Here is a 21,640-nt window from a genome sequence, read left to right as displayed (position 1 = left end):
GTCTGTGGCAGCGAGATAACCATGATGAGGCCAAACTGTAAAGCAGGCTAATTTCACAAGCCACACACACTTGCTGCCCATTGCTTTTCAAAGCTGCCAAACAAGTGTTTTGTTCTTGGCACCCAGGGTCCATTCAACCAGAAACAGATTTTATAGATAATCCTTGCTTTAGATAAACCGAGACAGTGTTTATAGATAATCCTTGATAATAATGTTATGTTTATACGCATCAGTGATGTGGAGATACAGTATAAGGCAGTATGGTGGTGACTGCAGGAAACTACCATACTACTCTGCCATCAAGATGTTATAAGAAAAGTTAAGTTACATGCAATTTATGAAGTAGTCTTTATATGTCCATCCATTTGCATATGTTACCCTGCCTGTGAAAACCTAGCTAAAGTAATTTTTTTGTAATGTACTACATACAATCATTCTACATAATGTTAAGAACGTTGTGTAAAAATATAACCTTGCTATTTTAAATATGGACAGAGTAAGCCTGTGTCAAAATGTATATAAATTTAAATTAAATCAAATGTTGATGCTTCTTCTCTAATAATAAGACTATAGGACTTTAACCTGTATTTCACAGGCAGGGTCACATGTTTGGAATTGGCACCAATGTAGCTCAATGTGTAAGACTGGACAAAAGTATGGAGAAGATTGTGGTGTACCTCAATCATCACCAGCTCTCGGTCTGGAATCTGGATCCTGTCAGTAGACTTCAAAGCAGTCTTTAGGGTGCACTCACACTATCCAAACCAAACTACTCCAGAGCCTACGTAAAAACCTTGTGATGTGCGCAGCACAGTTATGTTTAAATGTCTGAGCGGCATAAGCAATAGATCGCTTATGTCCCAAACAACTCGAAAGCTCTATTGTTCTATTATTGTTTACTTCCTGTTTTTTCCAAACATGCGCATCCCGTGCTTGGATCGAACAAAATACAGTACAGGCAATTACGCTCAGTGGGAGTACACCCTTAAAGGAGTAGTCCACTTTAAAGATGGGGCCCATTGACTTACTATAGTATTTTTTTCATACTATAAAAAGTCAATGGACCCCATCTTTAAAGTGTACTACTCCTTTAAGTGCTCATTATAGTTCTGTATATGACCTAGGCTACGCTTTAGTTTTCATTCAAAGTTCTGTGTCATTGTTCACGTCGACATGCACCTACTTATGTGATTGCTAGTAGGCAATGTCCACACTGGGCATGTCATGGTGTATACACAGTATCAAGGCAAAGCCAAAGAAGAAGCAGATTGATGTTGGAGAAGGTAAATAAACAGCGACCTTTGTTGCAGCTTCAGTTAAATATCACTCCTCAACCTTGCCTATCTTTGTTTTTACCGTCCCAAGAGGAAATGCTTATGAGGAAATGTGACACAGTTTATTTCACTTGATAGGAGGGGTTCTAGCAGACCAATCACAGCGCTTGCAGTATGCATAGAACTGGCGCATTAGCTGTGTCCCGGACGCATCCTTTGAAGCTGAAGACTTGGTCTTTAAAGGTTGCAGCCTCCGATGTCTACAAAGAGAACTAAAATGAGACAGTCTAGCCTTTGGAGGATCCATAAGTTGCGTCACCTGCTGTAAAGAATCTATTTGTTCTATCCTTTGCATCCCGGAGAAAAAAGGACACATTCTAAGGTTGCATTTTTAACAGCCATTGAATTAGGACAGACATACAAGCCTTTAGTCACGCTGCTGTGACATAATCGGTCTTCAAAGGCAGCCTTCGGAGGTCGCAGCCTTCAATTTGGGACACAGCTGTTGTTACAATTCTGTAGAGGTGCTACGCAAAGCCTACATCATAGCTATGGATGGTATATGGACGGCATTTATATAGCACTTTCAACAGACCCATGGCCATCCAAAGCACTTTACAAGTTGCCTCACATTCACCCATTCACTCACTCAATCATACACCTACAGCGATGTCAGCCATGCAAGGCGCCATCCAGCTCATCAGGAGCAGCTGGGGTTACAGTAGGTGTCTTGCTCAAGGACACCCCAACACTTGGTCAGCCGGGTATTGAACCACAAACTTTCTGGTTTGTAGACAAGCTACATGAACCACTAAGCCACTGCTGTCGATTGGATAAATCAACCTTTATTATTCGGAAAAGTGAAAGATTTACGTTTATATTCTTGACAGATGGATTTGTACCAGAGCAAAGGATCTGTTTTTTTCTAGTTTTCGTAGGTTTATTTTCAGTTGTTGTACCTTTTCTAAAGTGAAAAATTATGTACTTTGGCTCAATTTTGAAATAGAAACAGAGAATAATGAGTGAGAATGGTGATAAATGCAGAAAGAAGACAGAGCGAGAGATGTGGGATGGTGGGCACTCCACAGAAACTTGGCATGAGTTTGAAACCCAGAAAAAGCCTGATTATATATACAGTAGGTCATAGATCATGCGTGTGCATATGTATTTGAACAGTTCATTAAAGAGAACTGGTCTGAGGTCTGACGTATGAGTCGGATAGGATGACATTGTGGAGAGAGAAAGATACTCTGTAATCTGCTCGTGTACACACATGCACACATATTTCCCTTGGTACTTAGTGGTGGTGAGTTTCAGGGATGTTGTTACTTCTCAGCAGCCTGGGTGGTAGACCAAAACCACTTATATAATACAGTACATAATATACACACACATACACATACTGCATCAGCAAATAAATAATACTGATTCTTGCATGCTGGCGGTGTTAAAATTGGTTTTACAGACCACATCCCTCTTTGTTATTGAATTTGGGTAGGAATAGTGGATAATGTGCTTTTTTCAGCAGAGATTATGTTTATTTTGAAAGTTTACTGGGTCAGCTTGTCAAACTGGTCCTAGACAACCACGAAACTGAATACTGTTATTTCTCTCTCTTGCTCTTCATTTTATAACAATAAATTAAAATCAGCTTTGCCATTAAAACAAAACCTTCCTTAACATGACATCAGTCCGTTTTTGGTCATTTTGGCAGTTATTTGCAGAACAAAGCTGTTACTTTGTGGCCTTCGTTTCTCCTAAATCAGGACATATCTGATCAACATTGTTTGAGGTGTGTTTAAAATGACACTTTGTTTACAGGTTTGTCAATGGAGAGTTTGTGAATGACCCAAATTTGAGTCATTGTATTGTGAACGTGGGTGGTTGTTATTGTTTAAAGTGTTTTCCTTCGGCCTCCTCTTCTCTCGCTCTCTTTTTTTTCTCGACTTTCCCCCCAAGCATAGTTTTAAGGTGGTCCTCATTTCTGTGTGGCACTTGGTGCTATATTCTGCAGCCATTTGGTCCGCTCCGTTGGTTTTTAAAGTGTATTTCTTTTCATGTTTGGCCACCATCATTGAAAGTGGTTCATTAGCTTTATTCACACAGACATGTGCAAGCTGTTGGACAGGGAATGATACAGCAACAACTGGAAATCGTATAGGCATTATGAGTCCATTGTTGCTTTATTTATACCCTTGTTATGTTAGCAGGCCAACACAGAATCTGCACGCACAGAAACTCCACGAATTCGCCCATCTTTCACCATCTCCATCTCTTGTTTGTTTATTAAATATTCTGGATAATATTTAGCATTGAACTATGAATAAGAAGTGTAATCCTCTTATTAACACATTGAATTATATTTAAATCCTTTCTATTACATTATAGATGTACAATTAGCGTATAACAAAAATGTTTTTTTTTTTTTTGCTTATCTGATGAAGTTGTATAGTAGACTATAATCCCAGTAGCCGAAATTCAGTTTAAAAACACAGAACAGGAAAATGTCTATTGGTCAGGCACAAGAACATGTGATTGAATTATCCACCAAATCAACAAGAACTTAAATGTCCTTGTATAAGACCAAGATGCTGTCCTCTTAAATCAATCAGTTCTTTGGCAACAAGAATAACACTGTCAAATGAAAGTCACAGTTTATGTACTTTCTTAAAGTGATAGTTAACCAATAAATGAAAGTTCTTTCATCATGTACTTACCCTCATGATGTTACAAACCCGTAAATAAAATGCACATGCTTGTGGGATGAACAAACATTTCAAGGTCACACCTTAACTGAACTACAAACAACCAGATGTCAGTACAGCACTCATGAAGATGAGCAGTCATACAGAAGTGACACAATCAGTTTATTTCGAATTACACAGTAATCAGTAAGTTCAATTCTTTGTCCTGGAACAAGAAACGTCCTCCCTCCTTCACCCACTTATGTAAACCCTGACTATTGGTGCTTTTCCATTGCATAGTACCCCACAGTTTGGTTTGGGTCAGGTCAGCTTACTTTTGGGGGCTTTTCCACTGGGTGCAGTACGTAGTACCCAATACTTTTTTTAGTATCACCTTGGTCGGGGTTCCAAGTGACCCGAGCTGATACCAAAACGTGATGCGATAACACTGTAGCTCACTGATTGGTCTGAGAGAATCGTCCCTACCAGCTCATTGCTATAATGTTAAAGATTAGCTTTACCTTTATGCTGGCTTGGGCTGTCTCGAGTAAACCTGTTGTCATCTGTGCGCTGCTATAAGTTCCCAAACTCCCTATTAGTGATGAAAAACATCCACAGATTGAGAATCAGGAACACCATAACGTTTTTTTCCAGACTTGCAGTTTGTGGTTGCAAGTCCGCATTTATGCTTAAATGCAACTTAAATGAGGCTCAGCAGAGCGTCAACCTACGCCATGGGTGTTTGTAGAGAGGTAATGATGAACACGTGTAAATATCTATTTGTAATGGTCAATTTTAATTTTGTGGTGGACTGAGAAATAAATAAATGTTTGGGAATGTTCAATAAAGCTCTCACTTGTATGATCACAGCAGTAGGCAGTGCAAATATAAAGACACACCTATAATCCATCCCACTGCGAAGTGTTACTAAACTCGATGGAAAAGCTATCCAATGGCGCTTATCCATTGCATAGTACCCCACGGTTTAGTTTAGTTTGGGTCGGGTCAGCTTACTTTTGGGAGCTTTTCCATTGGGTGCAGTACGTAGTACCCGATACTTTTTTTCGTACCACCTCGGTTGGGGTTCCAAGCGACCCGAGCTGATACCAAACGTGACGCGAAAACACTGTAGATCACTGATTGGTCTGAGAGAATCGTCACGTCATCGCTATAATGTAAATATTAGCTTTAGCTTACTGCTAGCTTGCGCTGTCTCAAGCAAACATGTTGTTATCTGTGTTCTGCTATAAGTTTCCAAACACCCTTTTAGCGATGAAAAACATCCGCAGGTTGAGAATCCGGGACACCACAACAGTTTTTTCCAGACTTGCAGTTTGTGGCGGCACATTCGCGACGTGCACGTCCGCATTATATATGCTTAAATGCAACTTGAATGAGGCTCAGCGGAGCGCCATCGACTGAATCCACGGGTCGGGTGTTTGAACAGAAACTGTCATGTGAGACAGAGGTAGTGATAAACGCGATGAGAAAACATCTATTTGTGGTGGCCAATTTTAATTTTGTGGCAGACTGAGAAATAAATGAATGTATGGGAATGTACAACAACGCTCTCACGTGTATGATGTCACAGCAGTAGGCAGCGTTAATATAACGACACGCCTATAATCCCTCCCACTACGAAGTGATACTAAACTCGGTGGAAAAGCTAACAACGCCAAAGTGAGGTGAGCTGACCCGACCCAAACTAAACTAAACCGTGGGGTACTATGCAATGGAAAAGCGCCACAAGTCAAAGTGAGGTGAGCTGAATTGACCTGACCCAAACCAAACCGTGGGGTACTATGCAATGGAAAAGCACCAATAGTGTTTGTATGGGCCTGAGCCCATTATAATGCTGTTTTATAGACCTCTGATTTTCCAGGGCTGCAATTCACATTTGATGGCCTTTGATATTCCTCAGGTGCAGCGCCAACAGATACCAATAATTCACTGTTTTTGCCACATGCAAGCCAACATTTCTGGGCAGAGCAGCGCGCACAGCCTCACTGTGGAATGTCAATATGAGCAAAGCAAAACACAACTTTCTTGAGTGACGTATATAGTCTTTAACTATTCACATAAATTTTGATCCATCAAGCTTATTCTGACCAAGAACCGCCCACAAAGTAAAATATTGCATGAAATGAAAATTGACCAATCATTGTTGATTTATATTTAACATTTGTGGGATGGGTTCAATTTGATATAGATATCACAGTAATTCACGTGAATGATTCTGCAGAAAACACTAAAATTAGCAAAAAAATGTATTATTCATTGATTAGTGATTATTCCCTGAAGCAAAACAAATCAGATCATACAGTTCTGCTGAAAGCAGTTCTGCTAAAAAAAAACAAAAAAATGATGCCACTAACCTCACAAATGGACCACAAAACCAGTCATAAGGGTCAATTTTTTGAAAAATTGAGATTTGTACATCAGCTGAATAAATATGTTTTCTATTTATGTATAGTTGATATGACAATATTTGTCCGAAATACAACTATTTGAAAATCTGAAATCTGATGCTGCAAAAAATCTAAATATTGAAAAAAAACCGCCTTTAAAGTTGCCCAAATAAAGTTCTTAGCAACATATAAATTATTAATACTACATATTAATTAACATATTGCTAATAATAAATACATTTTTATATATATTTACGGTAGGAAATTTACAAAATATCTCCATGGAACTTGATCTTCACTTAATATCCCAATGATTAATACTTAATATCCTAATCAATAATTTTGACAATGTATTTTTGGCTATTGCTACATATATTCCCATGCTATCCTTTTATGTGCTACTTACGTGGTTTTGTGTTCCAGGTCAAATATGTTAGTAAATATATCAATGGCCAACCCATTTCCTTTTTTAAACACAAACTGGACCGTTTTTATCCAAACCCAAGCACGTTTCCTAGCAGTCAGGCGAATGTTATTGGATCACATTTTCACCATCACATTCATCAGACAGTCAATAAATGCACTGTGGTGATTCTGTAGGTGTGTCACCTTAGATTGGGAGTGTATGAAATGTATTGTTTATTGAATATCTCATTCTGTTGTTTTAACAGCGATGGAGGAGTTGTTGGCAGAGTTGCGGGTCTTTCTGGAACTGTTGGACAGAGAATATTTAACAGCTGGTGTAAGGGAAAAGAAACAGCAGATTTTAAACATCCTGCACAGAGTTTTGGCCACTAAAGGTAAGCACATGCCTGACTCATCATAACACGCCTCTCTCTTCATCTCAAATCTTTTTAATAGTAGCATAAATGTTGATTTTTTTTAACAACGTGTTTTTCAATCTCAGAGCCCTTATGTAAGACAGAGATACACACCTCTCTCCCGGCCCCTCCTCAGATGCCCCTGCCAGAGATTCCTCACCCCTGGATGGTAAGATGTGCCTTATGTCATCTTAAAGGTGCAGTGTGGGATTTTTTGTGCTATTGGCAGCACTGAACAGATTTGCCAAATACGCATCTTCTATCTTTACCAAACAGACAGTTCTGTCCAAGCTAGTTATGATTCAGTTAAAGGGATAGTTCACCCAAAAAATAGCCCCATTCACTTCCATAGTAGAAAAAAAGAATACTATGGAAGTGAATGGGGCTCATGACCGGTTTGGTTACAAAATATCTTTCCTTTGTGTTTATCAATACTATCCATTTAATGTTATTATGACCAGCTCAGTTGTGCAATTTCTTTTGGTACAGCCAGTGGAGTAGGTCTTTCATACTTCATACTTTCATACTTTTTAGTGACATTAAAGTAAAAAAAATTGTAATTTTTTATTTTTGTGTCAAGGACATCATAACCACGAGTTTACTAATTGCAATTATTTTTACCCTTTAAAACTTTTGCACATTTTGCATTCTGATGTCACATCCCTTTGCTGTTACAACAAACTATAACTAATGCAACATTGTCGCTATGTGCTGCCCGTCTCTTTTGTTGAGGTCGTAAGGAGGCGTTCCTAATTCTGCTTTTCTTAGTAACAGTTACGGTACATTCACATGGGGGGTAAGCATTAACGCTTCCCATTCACTTTAAATGGGTGACGTCATGCGTTGCCGAACTGAAATGTGGATCCGTTGGCGCCACATCACTGCCATTGCTCGCGGCAGAAGTTGAACATTTCTCAACTTTTTAACGTGTTTTTGAACGCGTGCATCAGCCAATCAGATCGTCTTATGCAAATGACCTAGGCAGAATCAGCTAATTAAGTTTATGGAACACCGCAGCATGTGTTGCATCCACTGTAATTGGCTGTTGGCCACTCTTCAGACAAGCCTTCCATCAAGCGTTAAACGATTCTGTACCGTTATTAACATATGAGTACCTGTCCTCTCAGTAAGTGACGAGAGATGGATGATGTGATCTCCCTGAAAGTCACTCATCATTTGCCAACCCATCCTCACCCCATTTCGTCAATATTTGACGACACTTGACCATTCGTCATATGTTGACGTGAAGGGTATACCTTTCGCGTCATTTTTTGACGAACTGGGGACTTCAATACTATTACGTCCGTTGCATTCTCTTTCCTATTTTATTACCATTTGCGCGTCGGTTTAGGGTTAGATTTACATAATGACATCCCTACCCAAACCTAACTCTAACCCCAACGCCAGGTGACAACTGTTTCTAACCCCAACGCCAGGTGACAACTGTTTAATTTCGCGTACACTGTTTAATTTCGCGTACACTGTTTAATTTCGCGTAATCTAACCCTAAACCGACGCGCAAATGGTAATAAAATAGGAAAGAGAATGCAACGGACGTAATAGTATTGAAGTCCCCAGTTCGTCAAAAAATGACGCGAAAGGTATACCCTTCACGTCAACATATGACGAATGGTCAAGTGTCGTCAAATATTGACGAAATGGGGTGAGGATGTGTTGCATTTGCATAAAGTTTAACTTTTCTCAGCTTTGTCATGTAGTTGGACACACCCACTACCTGCATCCAACGGTCACTGTCATTTGTGTCGCCAAGTTGCCAAGCTTCCATTGAAATAAATGAGATAGCGTCTCTGCCGTTGCTAGTCCCTGGCGGTGTGCACACAGCTTAACTGTCAAAAAGCAGTTTGTGTTATTTAACAGTTAGTTCAGGGTTGTTCACAGATTGTTTAAGAAATTCCTTTTAGTCCCAAAACAAAAACAGTGTTGTGATAAATTAGGTAGGGATATTTTCTGAAGTGTAACCAGCACTGGATTCTGGTTTGATGGCCTGTTTTTGTGAAGCGTTCAGTGTGTCTTTTACATCCTCTGTAAAACAGCAGCAGGAAGTGTTCACACGAGTTTGCTCTCTGTCACGTGACCTCATAATTGTCGACACACGACCCTGATGTGGTCTCATCTGTCACACATGAAACAGATTACTTTGTGTGTGTGTACACATGTGTGCGAATTAAAGTAACAATCATCTTTGGTTTAAGGCAACGGCAGATGCAGATGTTTGTGATAAACAGCAGGTGTTCATGAATCGTGGTTGGTTACTCTCTCAAACACACACACACACACACACACACATGCACACGCACACACAACACCTTGTTTCACAGTCCACCCTACTCACACTCTTCACAACACACTCAGCACTTTACAGCACACAGTAAAATTAGAAACATCCTTGCGCACCTCAGTCATCCGTGCATAACCCCAGTGCGTGTGTATGAGGGGGTGGCTATTCCTATTTCCAGGAAGGTGAGGTGTGGGTGGGGGGGATAAAATGTAGAGATCCAAAAGGGAATGGCAGATATAAACATAATTTTTTGCAGTATAAGGTCTGATCTCTACAAAAGGTAGAGCACAAAATTCGAGCATAATTTTCCATTTTCCATTACGTTGTTTAGTTTCTCAAACTTCTGCTCTCCATCAACCACACCCTCTTCTCCATATCTTTCTTTCTTTCTCTTTCTCTCTCTCTCTCAATCTGTGATTTAGTATTACATCGGTGAGCCAGTTTTATAAACTCCCTGTCATATTTCTGCCAGAACAATTCCTGCACATTTAATGTGTGTGTGTTTGACTATATCCTTCTATGGCCCCTACGAGTGGAGTGGTCAAAACCACAGAGTGAGAGAACCAGAGGGATTGAAGATGAGAATAGGAGGCAAGCCAGGCATGTGGGTGGTGACACAGGGCCATGGACAGGACAACAGACGCCACAGTACAAAAGGGCAAGAATCATGTCTGGAGATTTTTTGTGGATGCGTGTGTTTGTGTTGAATTGAACCTTGCGGCTTTGGGTTTTCTGAACATTTGGCAGTGGAACAACTGTAAAGCATCTACAATGAACCCAGGGGAGGAATTTCTGTCTTGCTTGAGATGCATAGCTTGTTAAGAGCTAAGTTACAGTACTTTTTGCAACAAATAGTGACTATAACTATGAGAAAATTTATTCAGGTAAAGTTAGATATTAAATGTGTTGAATGAGTTTGTCACACCACAGAAAAAGTTCTTATTAACCACCCACCCAAATTTGAATGATGAAAAAAAACAGTATATAAAATAATATAAAAATAGGCAGCATTCTCTGCTCTGAAGTGGTGGGGGCATGTCCGCTGTTGATGCTGAAACCACGCCCACTTGCAGAAAAGCTGCCATCTGTCTTAATTTTCCAATACTGCTACAACCTGAATGGATGCTCGCGTTTGTGTTGGGGCGGGCCATGGACTTTGGCTCAAGTGCCTCATTAAGCCACCGTTTTAGGCCCACCTAAAAATCTATTTATAATGTGTAATGAGAAACTATTTTCAAGATTGACTTGAACAGAGACTTTAAAGGGGCCATTATTTTGTCAATTTTATTGTTTTATACTGTTGTCTGGGGTCTACTTATAAGACCTGGACATAAACGCCCAGTGCTATGATTGGACAGCTTCATTCCCCGTCATTACAAGTGGGGAAATGTTTTAAAAACATAAATGTGTAAAAATAGCAGCCAAACACATATATGCTTGAGCCACAAAGGATTCTGGGTGCTAAAGATGATACACATAAATGACAATACCTATCGTAAAGTAGAAACAAAACTTTAAACTCCACGTGACTAAATTACCGTATACAACAGAGTAAGAGCGCATCAGAATCTAAACTGCGGCTGATAAGTCCTTATCAATAACTTTGTATATTTCTATTGTGCTTGTGAGGTTGCTCTTACATACACGTGATGTTACATACCACAGTTATATGATAAAAAAGCTTTGTTGAGTATTGGACCTTTCAAACAAAACTTGCCTAAAATATAAAACACATTAAGCGGGCATCAGAATCTAAATTGCGGCTGGTAAATAAAGTTAAACATTTTTTACTTACTGTGTATACTGCTGTGTCATTTTTGTCACAGTCTCTCTGCAAATCCAACATCTACTTTTGGCTTCTTTGAATGAATCTGCGGTACACAAAGTAAACAAACACTCCCCACGCAAGCTGTAACTTCTTCAAAAACAAACTTTAACCACGCATTCCTAATGTTATGTTCCGAGCCTATGAGTTAAGGTTATCCAGTGTCTGTTATGCTGCTGTGTCATTTTGTCAGATCCAATATTAGTGGTGCTTTTAATCACAGTCTCTCTGCAAATCCAGCATCGACTTTTGGCTTCTTTACAAATGAATCTGCAGTACACAAAGTAAACAAACACTCCCCATGACAGCTGTAACTTCTTTAAAAACAAACTTTAACCAGGCATTTATAATGTTATGTTTCGAGCCTCCAAAATAAGGTATACAGCTTCTGTGTTGTTCCCAGATGGTTCTTCTACAACCGAAGACTCCGTTTTCCATGGTTACTCATAACAGATCACCGCGTCAAAATAAAAGTCCCTCAGGAAAAATGTATTTAAAGTCATTTTGGTTACATTTGGCAATCTTTAAAGACATGTTTACTGATTGTTGAGACACTGCATGGTTTGCTTTGCCCCTGACCCACACGTGTATCACGCAAAGCTGTGGGCAGGGCTACAAAAGTGGTCGTTTTATTTGGGTTTGGGGAGGTGCTTCAATTCTACTCTGACATCATATTTCTCCGAATTCCTCACTCGGCCGTTCTACTGGCTTGGTGCCCAAAACTGTTATATTTCAGTAGCACGGACGTTTTCAGATCTGAAACTTGCAGGATGTTTATTTAAGTATAATGACCTCTTATATAACAAATTATCAAGTTAAAATCGAGTATTTGATTCACCGCTCCTTTAATAGGTTTTGACCATATAAACACATATGCACACAGTTTGCTCTCTGTTTAGAATGTGAAGAATGGATTAGTATGTCCAGAATTCATTTACTTTCAGATTTTAAAAAAATATTACATATTAGGCATGAATCAAAAGAACTGAGTAAACAGTAGGTGAAAAGACACACTGGTTATGTTTACATGCACAACATTTTGTTAATTCCAACTGAATTTAATACTATTGACAGTTACAACAATACAGTTTACATGCACCCTAAACATTGCAATCTAATTAAAATGTTCGTTTAAATGTACATTCTATAGATGGTTTAAGCAGTAACAACATAAAGAAGTGGTAACTTCCGGTAAACTTCGCTAAGAATAAATAACAACAAAGTCCTTTTAACCCCGGAGAACCGAAGAACCCTTTTATTTAGCACCAATTAACATTGTCCAAATTTGACCCGTTGGTTCTCCAGGGTTAAAGTAGTTTATTTATATAACAAGCAAAATAAACAGTACATAGATTATCTAGGAAACCAAAACATTTGTTATTTTCAACGAGGTATTTATTTAAGAGTTCAGTTTTTAGCAACTAGTCAGACCAATAAACAAACAGAAACCTTAACGTTACCTTTATAATATGTGATGCAATTGCCTTGCTCTTGCCTGTTTCTGTGACAAAAATCATGTGATATTAGATGTAATTATAAGACATGAACTTGAGGACAAATCTTCTCTGCCACTAAAAGTTTGTAATTTTGATTCCCAGAGAACAAACATTGATAAAATATACCTATAATGCACTATAAGTAACTTAGTTTATCGCGTCCACCCAGTGAATCAGTGTAATGCTATACTTTATTGTTTGTTTGGAAAAGCCTTCAGACGTGTTTTGTGGGGTTGTGTGAGCTCTTTTTTGAATGTTTTTAGTGTACTTAACAGGCACAGTAAAGATAATACTATCACGTATCAATAAACAGTTGGAAGGAACATGTTTCTGGTTTGTCCCAGTCAGTGACTTACATTCGAAGCTGAAGAGAAAGAGGGAGTGTGTGTAAGAGAATATGTAGAAGCCATAGCAGACTCCATTGGGACCGTGATGACTTCCATCTGTGTTGATGTTGGCCTCTGCTCCTCCCCATCAGCCTCAAAATCTGCACCCTAACACACAAACACACAAGATCAAATTAATGAACACATACACAAATGCATTGTCCGTCTGCTCTTTGTAAAACTAAACTGAGAGTGTAGTCTGTTTAAACGGAACTGAGGAACTTTCCCTGTTTTAAACACTGCCACCCTACAGTAGATAGCCTTTAAATCTTGTTTCAGCTTTATCTATGTGCCTTATTTTTTAATCTAATATACTTGAATTAAGATTAAGGGACAAGTTACTCTTTATGACATGAGTCTAGCAAAGTAAGATAATTTTTGGATCAATATTTATTTTCAGTCTCCAGGCCCATGGTGGTGATTAATTTCCTAAAATCAAGTTGTGCGAAAGCAAAAGGGCTCAACTGTACCCCCACCCCCTCCCTTTTAAAGAGGGTTAACCGCAGTCTGGAATGCAGTGACCTAATCTCTTATTGTGTCATGGACAAAAGGAGGAAAATGAATTATGAGCCATGCAGAACAATGCATTTTGTTTGTTGCCATGGAGACAGCAATACATATGCTTATGTGAACATCTTTTATAGGTTATAGTAAGTGACAGTTTATATAGACGGTGATTCAGGAAAATGAGCTGTCAGTTGTTCAGCTGTTTTTTGGGGAACTGCTGGAAAATGTCTGCAAAGTACTAGTCAGGAAAGAATGGATTGTTGAAAAAACATGGAAAACCATTTGTTACTCTAAAAAAACCATCCATCCAAACAACCAACCAACCAATATGTGTACACATTTTTCAATGGTTTGGGACAAATTAATCCCTAGATGTAAAATAAATTTGACAATATTTAGAGCAGTGGCGGCCGGTGACTTCTTTTTTCGAGGGCGTTCGAGGCAAAGTTTGTCACAACATGTATGTAGCACATCATGTGTGTGGTTCGTAATTTCAAAATATGTGTACTGCGTGTTGAGTGATCCTACATGCATCACGTGTCTTGTCAAAATAAGTGCCTGCTGCAGACGCGTCTAAAGTGTTTATGATAAAAAAAACCTCTTGTGTTTTCCATATTCTCATGCGTAATCAGAGTTAAGTGAGTTAAGTGAGTGTCTTGCTTGTATTTTGTGAACATTAGCGTCTCTTTTATCATAAACGGTTTCTCGTGTGTGCAGCAGGAACTTATTTTGACAAAACACGTGATGCACATGGTTCACATGATGCAACAAACCCATATTTTGAAAATACAAGCAACACACATAACAATACGAACACATATATTGAATTAGCGCCCCTCGAATGAGCAGTCACGAGGTGCCAATGTTTTAGAGCCATTTGAGATGCCACTTGTGTCTTCATTATAAATTCTTTTAAACTAACCTTACAAAAGCTTTTAGAAACTTTTTTGACACTTTACATTATGTACTGTACATAATGTAAAGTGTCAAAAAAGTTTCTAAAAGCTTTTGTAAGGTTAGTTTAAAAGAATTAAGCTCATCTACTGTATCTAAAAGAAGTAGTACGTCTATAGTGTGAGCCTGTCATTCTCCAGAAAAAAACAACAACCCCATAGATTGTTTGTGCGAGCAGCTTATTATTTACTTTTTAAAATTAAGCGTAGGGCTGTGACGGTGGCAGTTTTTTACCACCGCGGTGATAATGGACAAATTCACAGCGGTGGTTATAGATTGATTGTGTGGGGGGGGGGGGGCATGCGCGTATGCGCAGGTGCACATTGATGCATATAGGTCTTATACATAATGCATACATATATTTTGAAATATAAACGATGATCAGATATGTGACCAGTCACGGAAAGTAGGGACACAAGTCGGATCTGGGGCATTTTGAGTTATTCATAGATTCTGAAAGTGCAGTTTCTAAGCTTTCTAACGATGTGTAACACATGGAAATCTGATAAGATTTGGAGAAGTTGTGGCCATTTGAATGTAACACATTCAAGAAGGAGAATGCTGAGAAATTTGAGAAAGAAAAAAGTTAACACTTTCCCTTTTCCCTGGCTGGAGAGACAATAGGGCTCATTTACATCTCATTTAGCTAAGACATACCCCCTGTAAAGTCGTTTTGAGATAGGCTACAGATGTTCTAGCATCATATGTAGTATTTTATTACAGAAGTCCGAATGAACAACAGGACTTTTACCTTTGTGGGGATCACAAGTCGAATCCAGTCTGTTTCAAATGTGTGAATCATCCAATGATTTTTGTCCACAAATGCGTATAATCCGTGAAATATATAGTCTATTAGTACATCAGATTTTCGCATGAACTTCTGGTAATACAATATAATATAAAATTTGAGGACTATTTACATCGTAACATGTAAGGGTATATCAGATTACAGTCCGGTATTAGAGTTCCGTTAAACACATGAACTTGCCTTCAAATTTTGTATTTAAAATAGGGTCTCTGTGTAACTTATGAGTTTGACTTCATGCTGCGCTGCAAGACGTCAAAGTACCGCGAGAGCGAGTCGAAATTAAACTACTCCGTAAGATTTCTTGAAGAGCTCTCGCGGTACTTTGACGTCATCCGACTGCGGCGCCCCATAAAGTCAGTGACGCGGCTGACGTGGGACGCAGCTGACTGTTATTTGTTCCGCCCCAGCTTCTTTTATCTTTCTTTTGTTTTGTGCGCCCGAGCTTCATTTACAGTCTGGGGAGACGCACGCTATAAGTTTGAAAAAAAATAAATAAAACTAAGCAAACATGTCTGAGGAACAGGGCAGCGCGTCACTACAAGTCACGTGACTTCACGCTCGAGCCGGAAGAGAAGACAATGTTGAATAAAGTCGTAATTCTTGCTATTTTTGGACCAAACTGTATTGTCGATGCTTCACCACAATCTCACTGACCCACTGATGTCACATGGACTACTTTGATGATGTTTTATTACCTTTCTGGACATGGAAACCGTACATAGATTTTCAATGGAGGAAACAGAAAGCTCTCAGACTAAATCTAAAGTTAAAACATCTTAAACTGTGTTCCGAAGATGAACGGAGGTCTTCCGAGTTTAGAACGACATACGGGTAAGTCATTAATGACATTATTTTCAGTTTTGGGCGAACTATCCTTATTCAGTAGTCACGCTGTTCCCTGTGGGGGCGGAGGCAAAAACACAAGCTTATACAGTATGTAAATATACACACAGACAATGACGCCCCCCGCTGCACGCTAGAATCTCTGGAAAAACAAGCCTATTTCAACCGCAAAATTTACCCTTTTAAATATACATAAACTGCTATCTCAAACATGGAGAGGCTTCTTCGTGATCTCAACTAACAGATTCTGCAATAAAACGAAAATCACAAATTTTGGAAAAAAAAACTTTGATTCTCATTTTCTTGAAACTTGTGCTGCCGACTTGTGCCCCTGGTTTCCGTGACGGGTCACATATACAGTTCTTAACAAACGTGCAGGTTTATAGGCGTCAAATTCTTTCTCCGTCCGCACATGTTCGTCACAGCGTCAAGCAATGCTTAGGTTACTTAGCAACGAAAGACGCTCTGAAGCGGCCAAGTGCTTTGAAGAGGAGGAAAGCGGCGCGGTCACGTGAAGCAACTGTGCGTATGTGCCTGGAAATTTCGGAGGCTGCTTGAGCCGAGCCCCGGAGCACCCAGGGGATCGGCGCATATCTGCGTGTTTATTGTAGCACCTCCACTCATGAAACAACAAGTGAGAAACCTTTTTGGGGTTATAATGTTTCAAGCTGCACTGAAAACGCGTTCTGATGGTGTGGTGGTAGCGCAGATTGATACTTTTTCGTGACCAAGAGAGAACAGATGTTTCTCACTCTGAAGGCTGCAGCGTCCGGAGGTCGCTGCTGTATATGTCATCAAGCCTGGTTTATTATTTTCAGACATTTGCAAGTCATAAGCCTATTACAACAATGTATGATTAACAAAGAATAATAGTCAACTTTATAATTGTTAATGTTATAAGTCTTGATGATGTATGCAGCTTGCAAATGCGACCTCCGGAGGCTACAGTCTTCGGATTGAGAAACGGCCAATATCTTTTTCTCATTGTTCCACCCCCAAGCCAGCGGGTCATCACTGATATCAGTTTCCTTACCTTGCAAATTAGCGCATTAACTCTGTGTCTGCTGGCTGTTTGCGTTAACATGAACCTGAAGACAGCTCACTGGGTGAGATTGTACTTTAAATTTTTCAACATTTGTGAGGTAATTACAACCGTCCCAGCCCTAATTAAGCGCCCCTCAAGGCAGCCTAAAAAACAATATTGTTGTTTCATAAAATGAGGCTTGACGTTTCGCTACCAATCAAAATGCTTTTTTGTTATAACATAATGTGTGAAATTTTTAGATGATCCCTTACTCGCAATTTCTCAACATTCAATTTTAACAATTCAAAATGTAGGTTTTTATATTTGGCAGACAGTTTGAATGTGTGAGTCTAAATGCATGCATTTAATTAGTATGTGTGTGGATCAAACTTATAATCTTTGCACTGATATTCCGATGCTCTACCAGTTGAGCTGTAGGGAATTTCCAATCATGAAGCAGATTAAATTCCACAGTGCATTAATGGAAAGATTTCGGTGGCATCTCCTGTTACTAATAGAGCCACGATAATTTAGTAAACACTCTTATGGGTCGTATTTGAGGTATGTAACTAATGATAATAGCATTTAAAGAGGCTCGGATAACCCGCTGCTGAAGAAACCCACACTCAATCCTGCTATTTCTTCATTTCCAAGACTCTTGAACGCATTGTGTTCAACCAGCTCTCCACTTTCTTCACACAAAATAACCTCCTGGATAGCAATCAGTCTGGATTCAAAAGTGGTCACTCCACTGAGACTGCGCTGCTCTCAGTCATTGAGGCCCTAAGGCAGGCAAGGGCAGCCTCCAAATCATCTGTGCTGATCTTACTGGAGCTATCTGCAGCTTTTGACATGGTCAATCACCACATCTTCCTGGCTACCCTCATGTCTATGGGTGTCTCTGACACAGCACTTCTATGGTTCAAGTCGTACCTCTCAGATAGGTCATTTCGGGTATCCTGGAGAGGTGACGTCTCTAAACCCCAACGTCTTGATACCGGGGTGCCTCAAGGCTCTGTGCTTGGACCGCTGCTCTTTTCGATATACATGACATCCCTGGGCTCTGTCATTCGAAAACATGGCTTTCCTACCACTGCTATGCAGACGACACTCAACTCCACTTGTCGTTCCACCCTGATGATCCCACAGTTTCTGCCCGCATCTCGGCATGCCTCGACAACTTTTCCATTCAGCTAGGTTCCTCGACCATCACGCCTTCCAGGACGGCCAAAAACCTGGGAGTGGTCATTGATGATCGGCTTAGCTTCACGGAGCATGTTGCCAGCAGCGCTCGCTCTTGTAGATTCATCCTCTACAATATTAGGAAAATTAGATCTTTCCTAGATGAGCATGCTACGCAGGTCCTGGTCCAAGCTCTTGTCCTGTCCAGGCTGGACTACTGCAATGCGCTACTGGCAGGACTTCCAGCCTGCATGACCAAACCCCTACAGATGATTCAGAATGCAGCGGCAAGAGTGGTCTTCAATGAGCCAAAGAGGGCGCACGTCACTCCTCTCTTTGTCAAGTTACACTGGCTTCCTAAAGCAGCTCGCATCAAATTTAAGGCTCTGCTCCTGGCCTTTAAAACCACCACTGGGTCAGCACCCCCCTACCTTCACTTGCTTATAGAGCCTTATGTACCCTCTCGATCACTGCGCTCTGCCACCGAGCGACGGCTTGTGGTACCATCTCAAAAAGGGAAGAAAACACTAGCGCGTACCTTCTCAGGAACTGTTCCACAACTGTGGAATGATCTGCCGGTCGTGACACGATCTGCTGACACTGTAGCTGTCTTTAAGACTCGGCTAAAAACCCATCTCTTCCACCATTACCTCACTTTCTAATTACAGATTTACTATCTTTCTTTAGTTACCCTTCTCTTTATCTCTTTCTCTATTTACCTTCCTCTTTATCTATATATATATATATATATATAAAAAAATAATAATTACTAACATACCCTTGGCTATGTATATTGTGTTGGACTTGATGAGACTATTTCCAGTGCACTTATGTATTGCTGTTCTTGTGTTGCCATAATTGCTTCTATTGTTTACCTCACTTGTAAGTCGCTTTGGACAAAAGCGTCTGCTAAATGACAAAATGTAAATGATAATGTTGTATGGGTTGGAGGATATGTTTTCTATTCTCTCTACTATACAGTATGTGTGTGTGAGGGGGAATCGAGTTGTTGTGCATGAATAGTGTTCAAGTGAGTGTATGAAAAAACTGCAATCAATGTAGCCAAAAGAGGAAATGTAGAGATTGAATGATTGAAGGAATCGCATAAATAAGTGTTTTTTTCAGGCTACCTACCCTGTACCAGAACAATCCTAATACAATAAATCCAGATGTATGTGCATCTGTTAACACTCACTTTATTACAGACTGCACAATCACAATATACAAGCATTTGCAGTATATTGTGAGGTGAAATGGTCTGAGAGAGTGTGTGAATAAAGTTTGACATTCACAGACCCTATTTTCTCTTGTATGTGTTTTGTATAAAACCACACACACGCAATATTACCCATGTTGAACATGTTGATAGAGTTAATGCTGCATGAATATACCTCCTTCAGCTAAGATCAGAGGTGGAACTGTGCCTTAAAATGCTTGAGCTGTTCTGGTTCGGATCGTTGCTTCAGCAATACTCTTCACACTGCATTTTCTAAATGCAGTTTTGTTCTCCCTACGGGCTCAGATGCCCTGATGAACCCAAACCATAACAAGCAGTAACACAGCCTTCTTCTTTGTTTAACATGGTTTGATAGGAAATTATTGATGGTAGGACGTAACCGATAAATAACGCTTCTGTTTTGGAGGAAATGTTAGACTGTAAATGATGACCATGAAAGAAAAACTAGTCTTTGCCCATTGATTTGCCATACTGTATTTAGTAATCTCTCCAACCTCTCCAAGATATGCATGTACCATAGTTTATATTTCATAGTGTATTACAATACAATGAGTCTTCTGTCAAAAACTTACAGTTTCTACTGTAACTACAGCTTTAAATAAAACAACAGAAAACAGACTAAACACAATGTTCAGCCCAGCACACAGTTGATTTAATGTTTTTGTTTTGTTACTAATACTTTGGAGAGAAAACTGCAAATTTAAGCTATGCTGAAAAATCCCTTTCTGGGCAACAGTCTGCACCACACATATTAGATTAACGGGCCGGATTTGTGAATTTTAAGCATTGTTTGGCTTTCAGACTTTTGGCATACTATGTTACATTTTCGATTGTGCACAGTTTACATCCTTTTCCAACCGTGCCAGTTTCCATATGTTTCCAGTGCAAGTGTGTCCCAGAATCTCTGGAGAAATGGGCATAGCTTTTGGTGTGATTCCACTGCATGAGTTTTAAATATAGAGGGAAATATAGGGAATGAGGGGTTTCATTTTTTTTACCGGGGGAATATTTGGCATGGAGAGTGTAGAGAGAGCACATCAGTTGTTGGTTTTGCATTAAAAAGCATCACAGTTTGAGTTATTTGTTGATAAGGACAAAAATACACTGTGAAACATTGGAGGTTGAGGAAACTTAAAAGTTAAGTAAGGCCAGTTTCAGGACATTTTTAGGTTTTTTTAACCTTTGTTTACTTACACTTTACTACAAAAAATCAGTTAAGCTAACTTAAAAATAATTAGGCAACTTACTGTATTACTTATTTCTGAGTTAAACCACCTAGGGACTAAAGTCCATCCAACTCGAAAGATTCAGTTTTTATTCAATTTGGTATATTAGCACACTCTACACTCTGAAAAAACAAACGGTGCTATATAGCACCAAAACTGTAACAAAACTTCATTTTATAGCACCGGTGAATCACCTGTGTAGCACCTGTGTAGCACCATATAGGGGCCATATAGCACCACTATAGCACCACATATGGTTCTACATAGCACTATATGGTTCTAGACAGATGCTTCACTGGTGCTTCACCGGTGCTATATGGCACTAAAAATGGTTCTTCTATGATTACGAGCAAAGAACCACTTTTTGTGCTATATAGCACCGTTTGTTTTTAGAGTGTACTTAAGACAGCCTAAAATCAAATTGTGTTTTTACTACTATTTTACTAGAAGCAACACTGTGTCACATTTCTACATAACAAGCTTTGATTTGAATAAAAATAACAATGGTTTATAGCTTCTACCAAAGCATTTCATTGAGATGGTTCACCCAAAAATGAAAATATTGAAAAAAAAATCATTTTAAAAGTCATAACCCATGATATGTTACAACCATGTTAAAAAAAATAAAAGTCATGGAGATTTGGTAAAGCATAAGGGTAAATTTAT

The 21,640-nt window shown here is 39.4% G+C and overlaps 1 protein-coding gene across 3 annotated transcripts in view; it reads left to right on the top strand.

The window, feature by feature from the left end:
• afap1 (actin filament associated protein 1) overlaps positions 1-21,640 on the top strand; it is a 77,136-nt gene that overhangs the window by 24,264 nt on the left and 31,232 nt on the right. For all 3 annotated transcript variants that reach the window (XM_065242356.2, XM_065242355.2, XM_065242357.2), the window contains exons 2-3: positions 7,038-7,166; positions 7,274-7,356. In XM_065242356.2, coding sequence (XP_065098428.1) covers positions 7,038-7,166; positions 7,274-7,356 — 212 coding nt within the window. The remainder of the gene's footprint in view (positions 1-7,037; positions 7,167-7,273; positions 7,357-21,640) is intronic.

This window comes from Paramisgurnus dabryanus, chromosome 1, assembly GCF_030506205.2.
Source record: "Paramisgurnus dabryanus chromosome 1, PD_genome_1.1, whole genome shotgun sequence".
NCBI classification, from domain to species: Eukaryota; Metazoa; Chordata; class Actinopteri; order Cypriniformes; family Cobitidae; genus Paramisgurnus; species Paramisgurnus dabryanus.
This window is presented reverse-complemented; position numbering and strand designations above follow the sequence as displayed.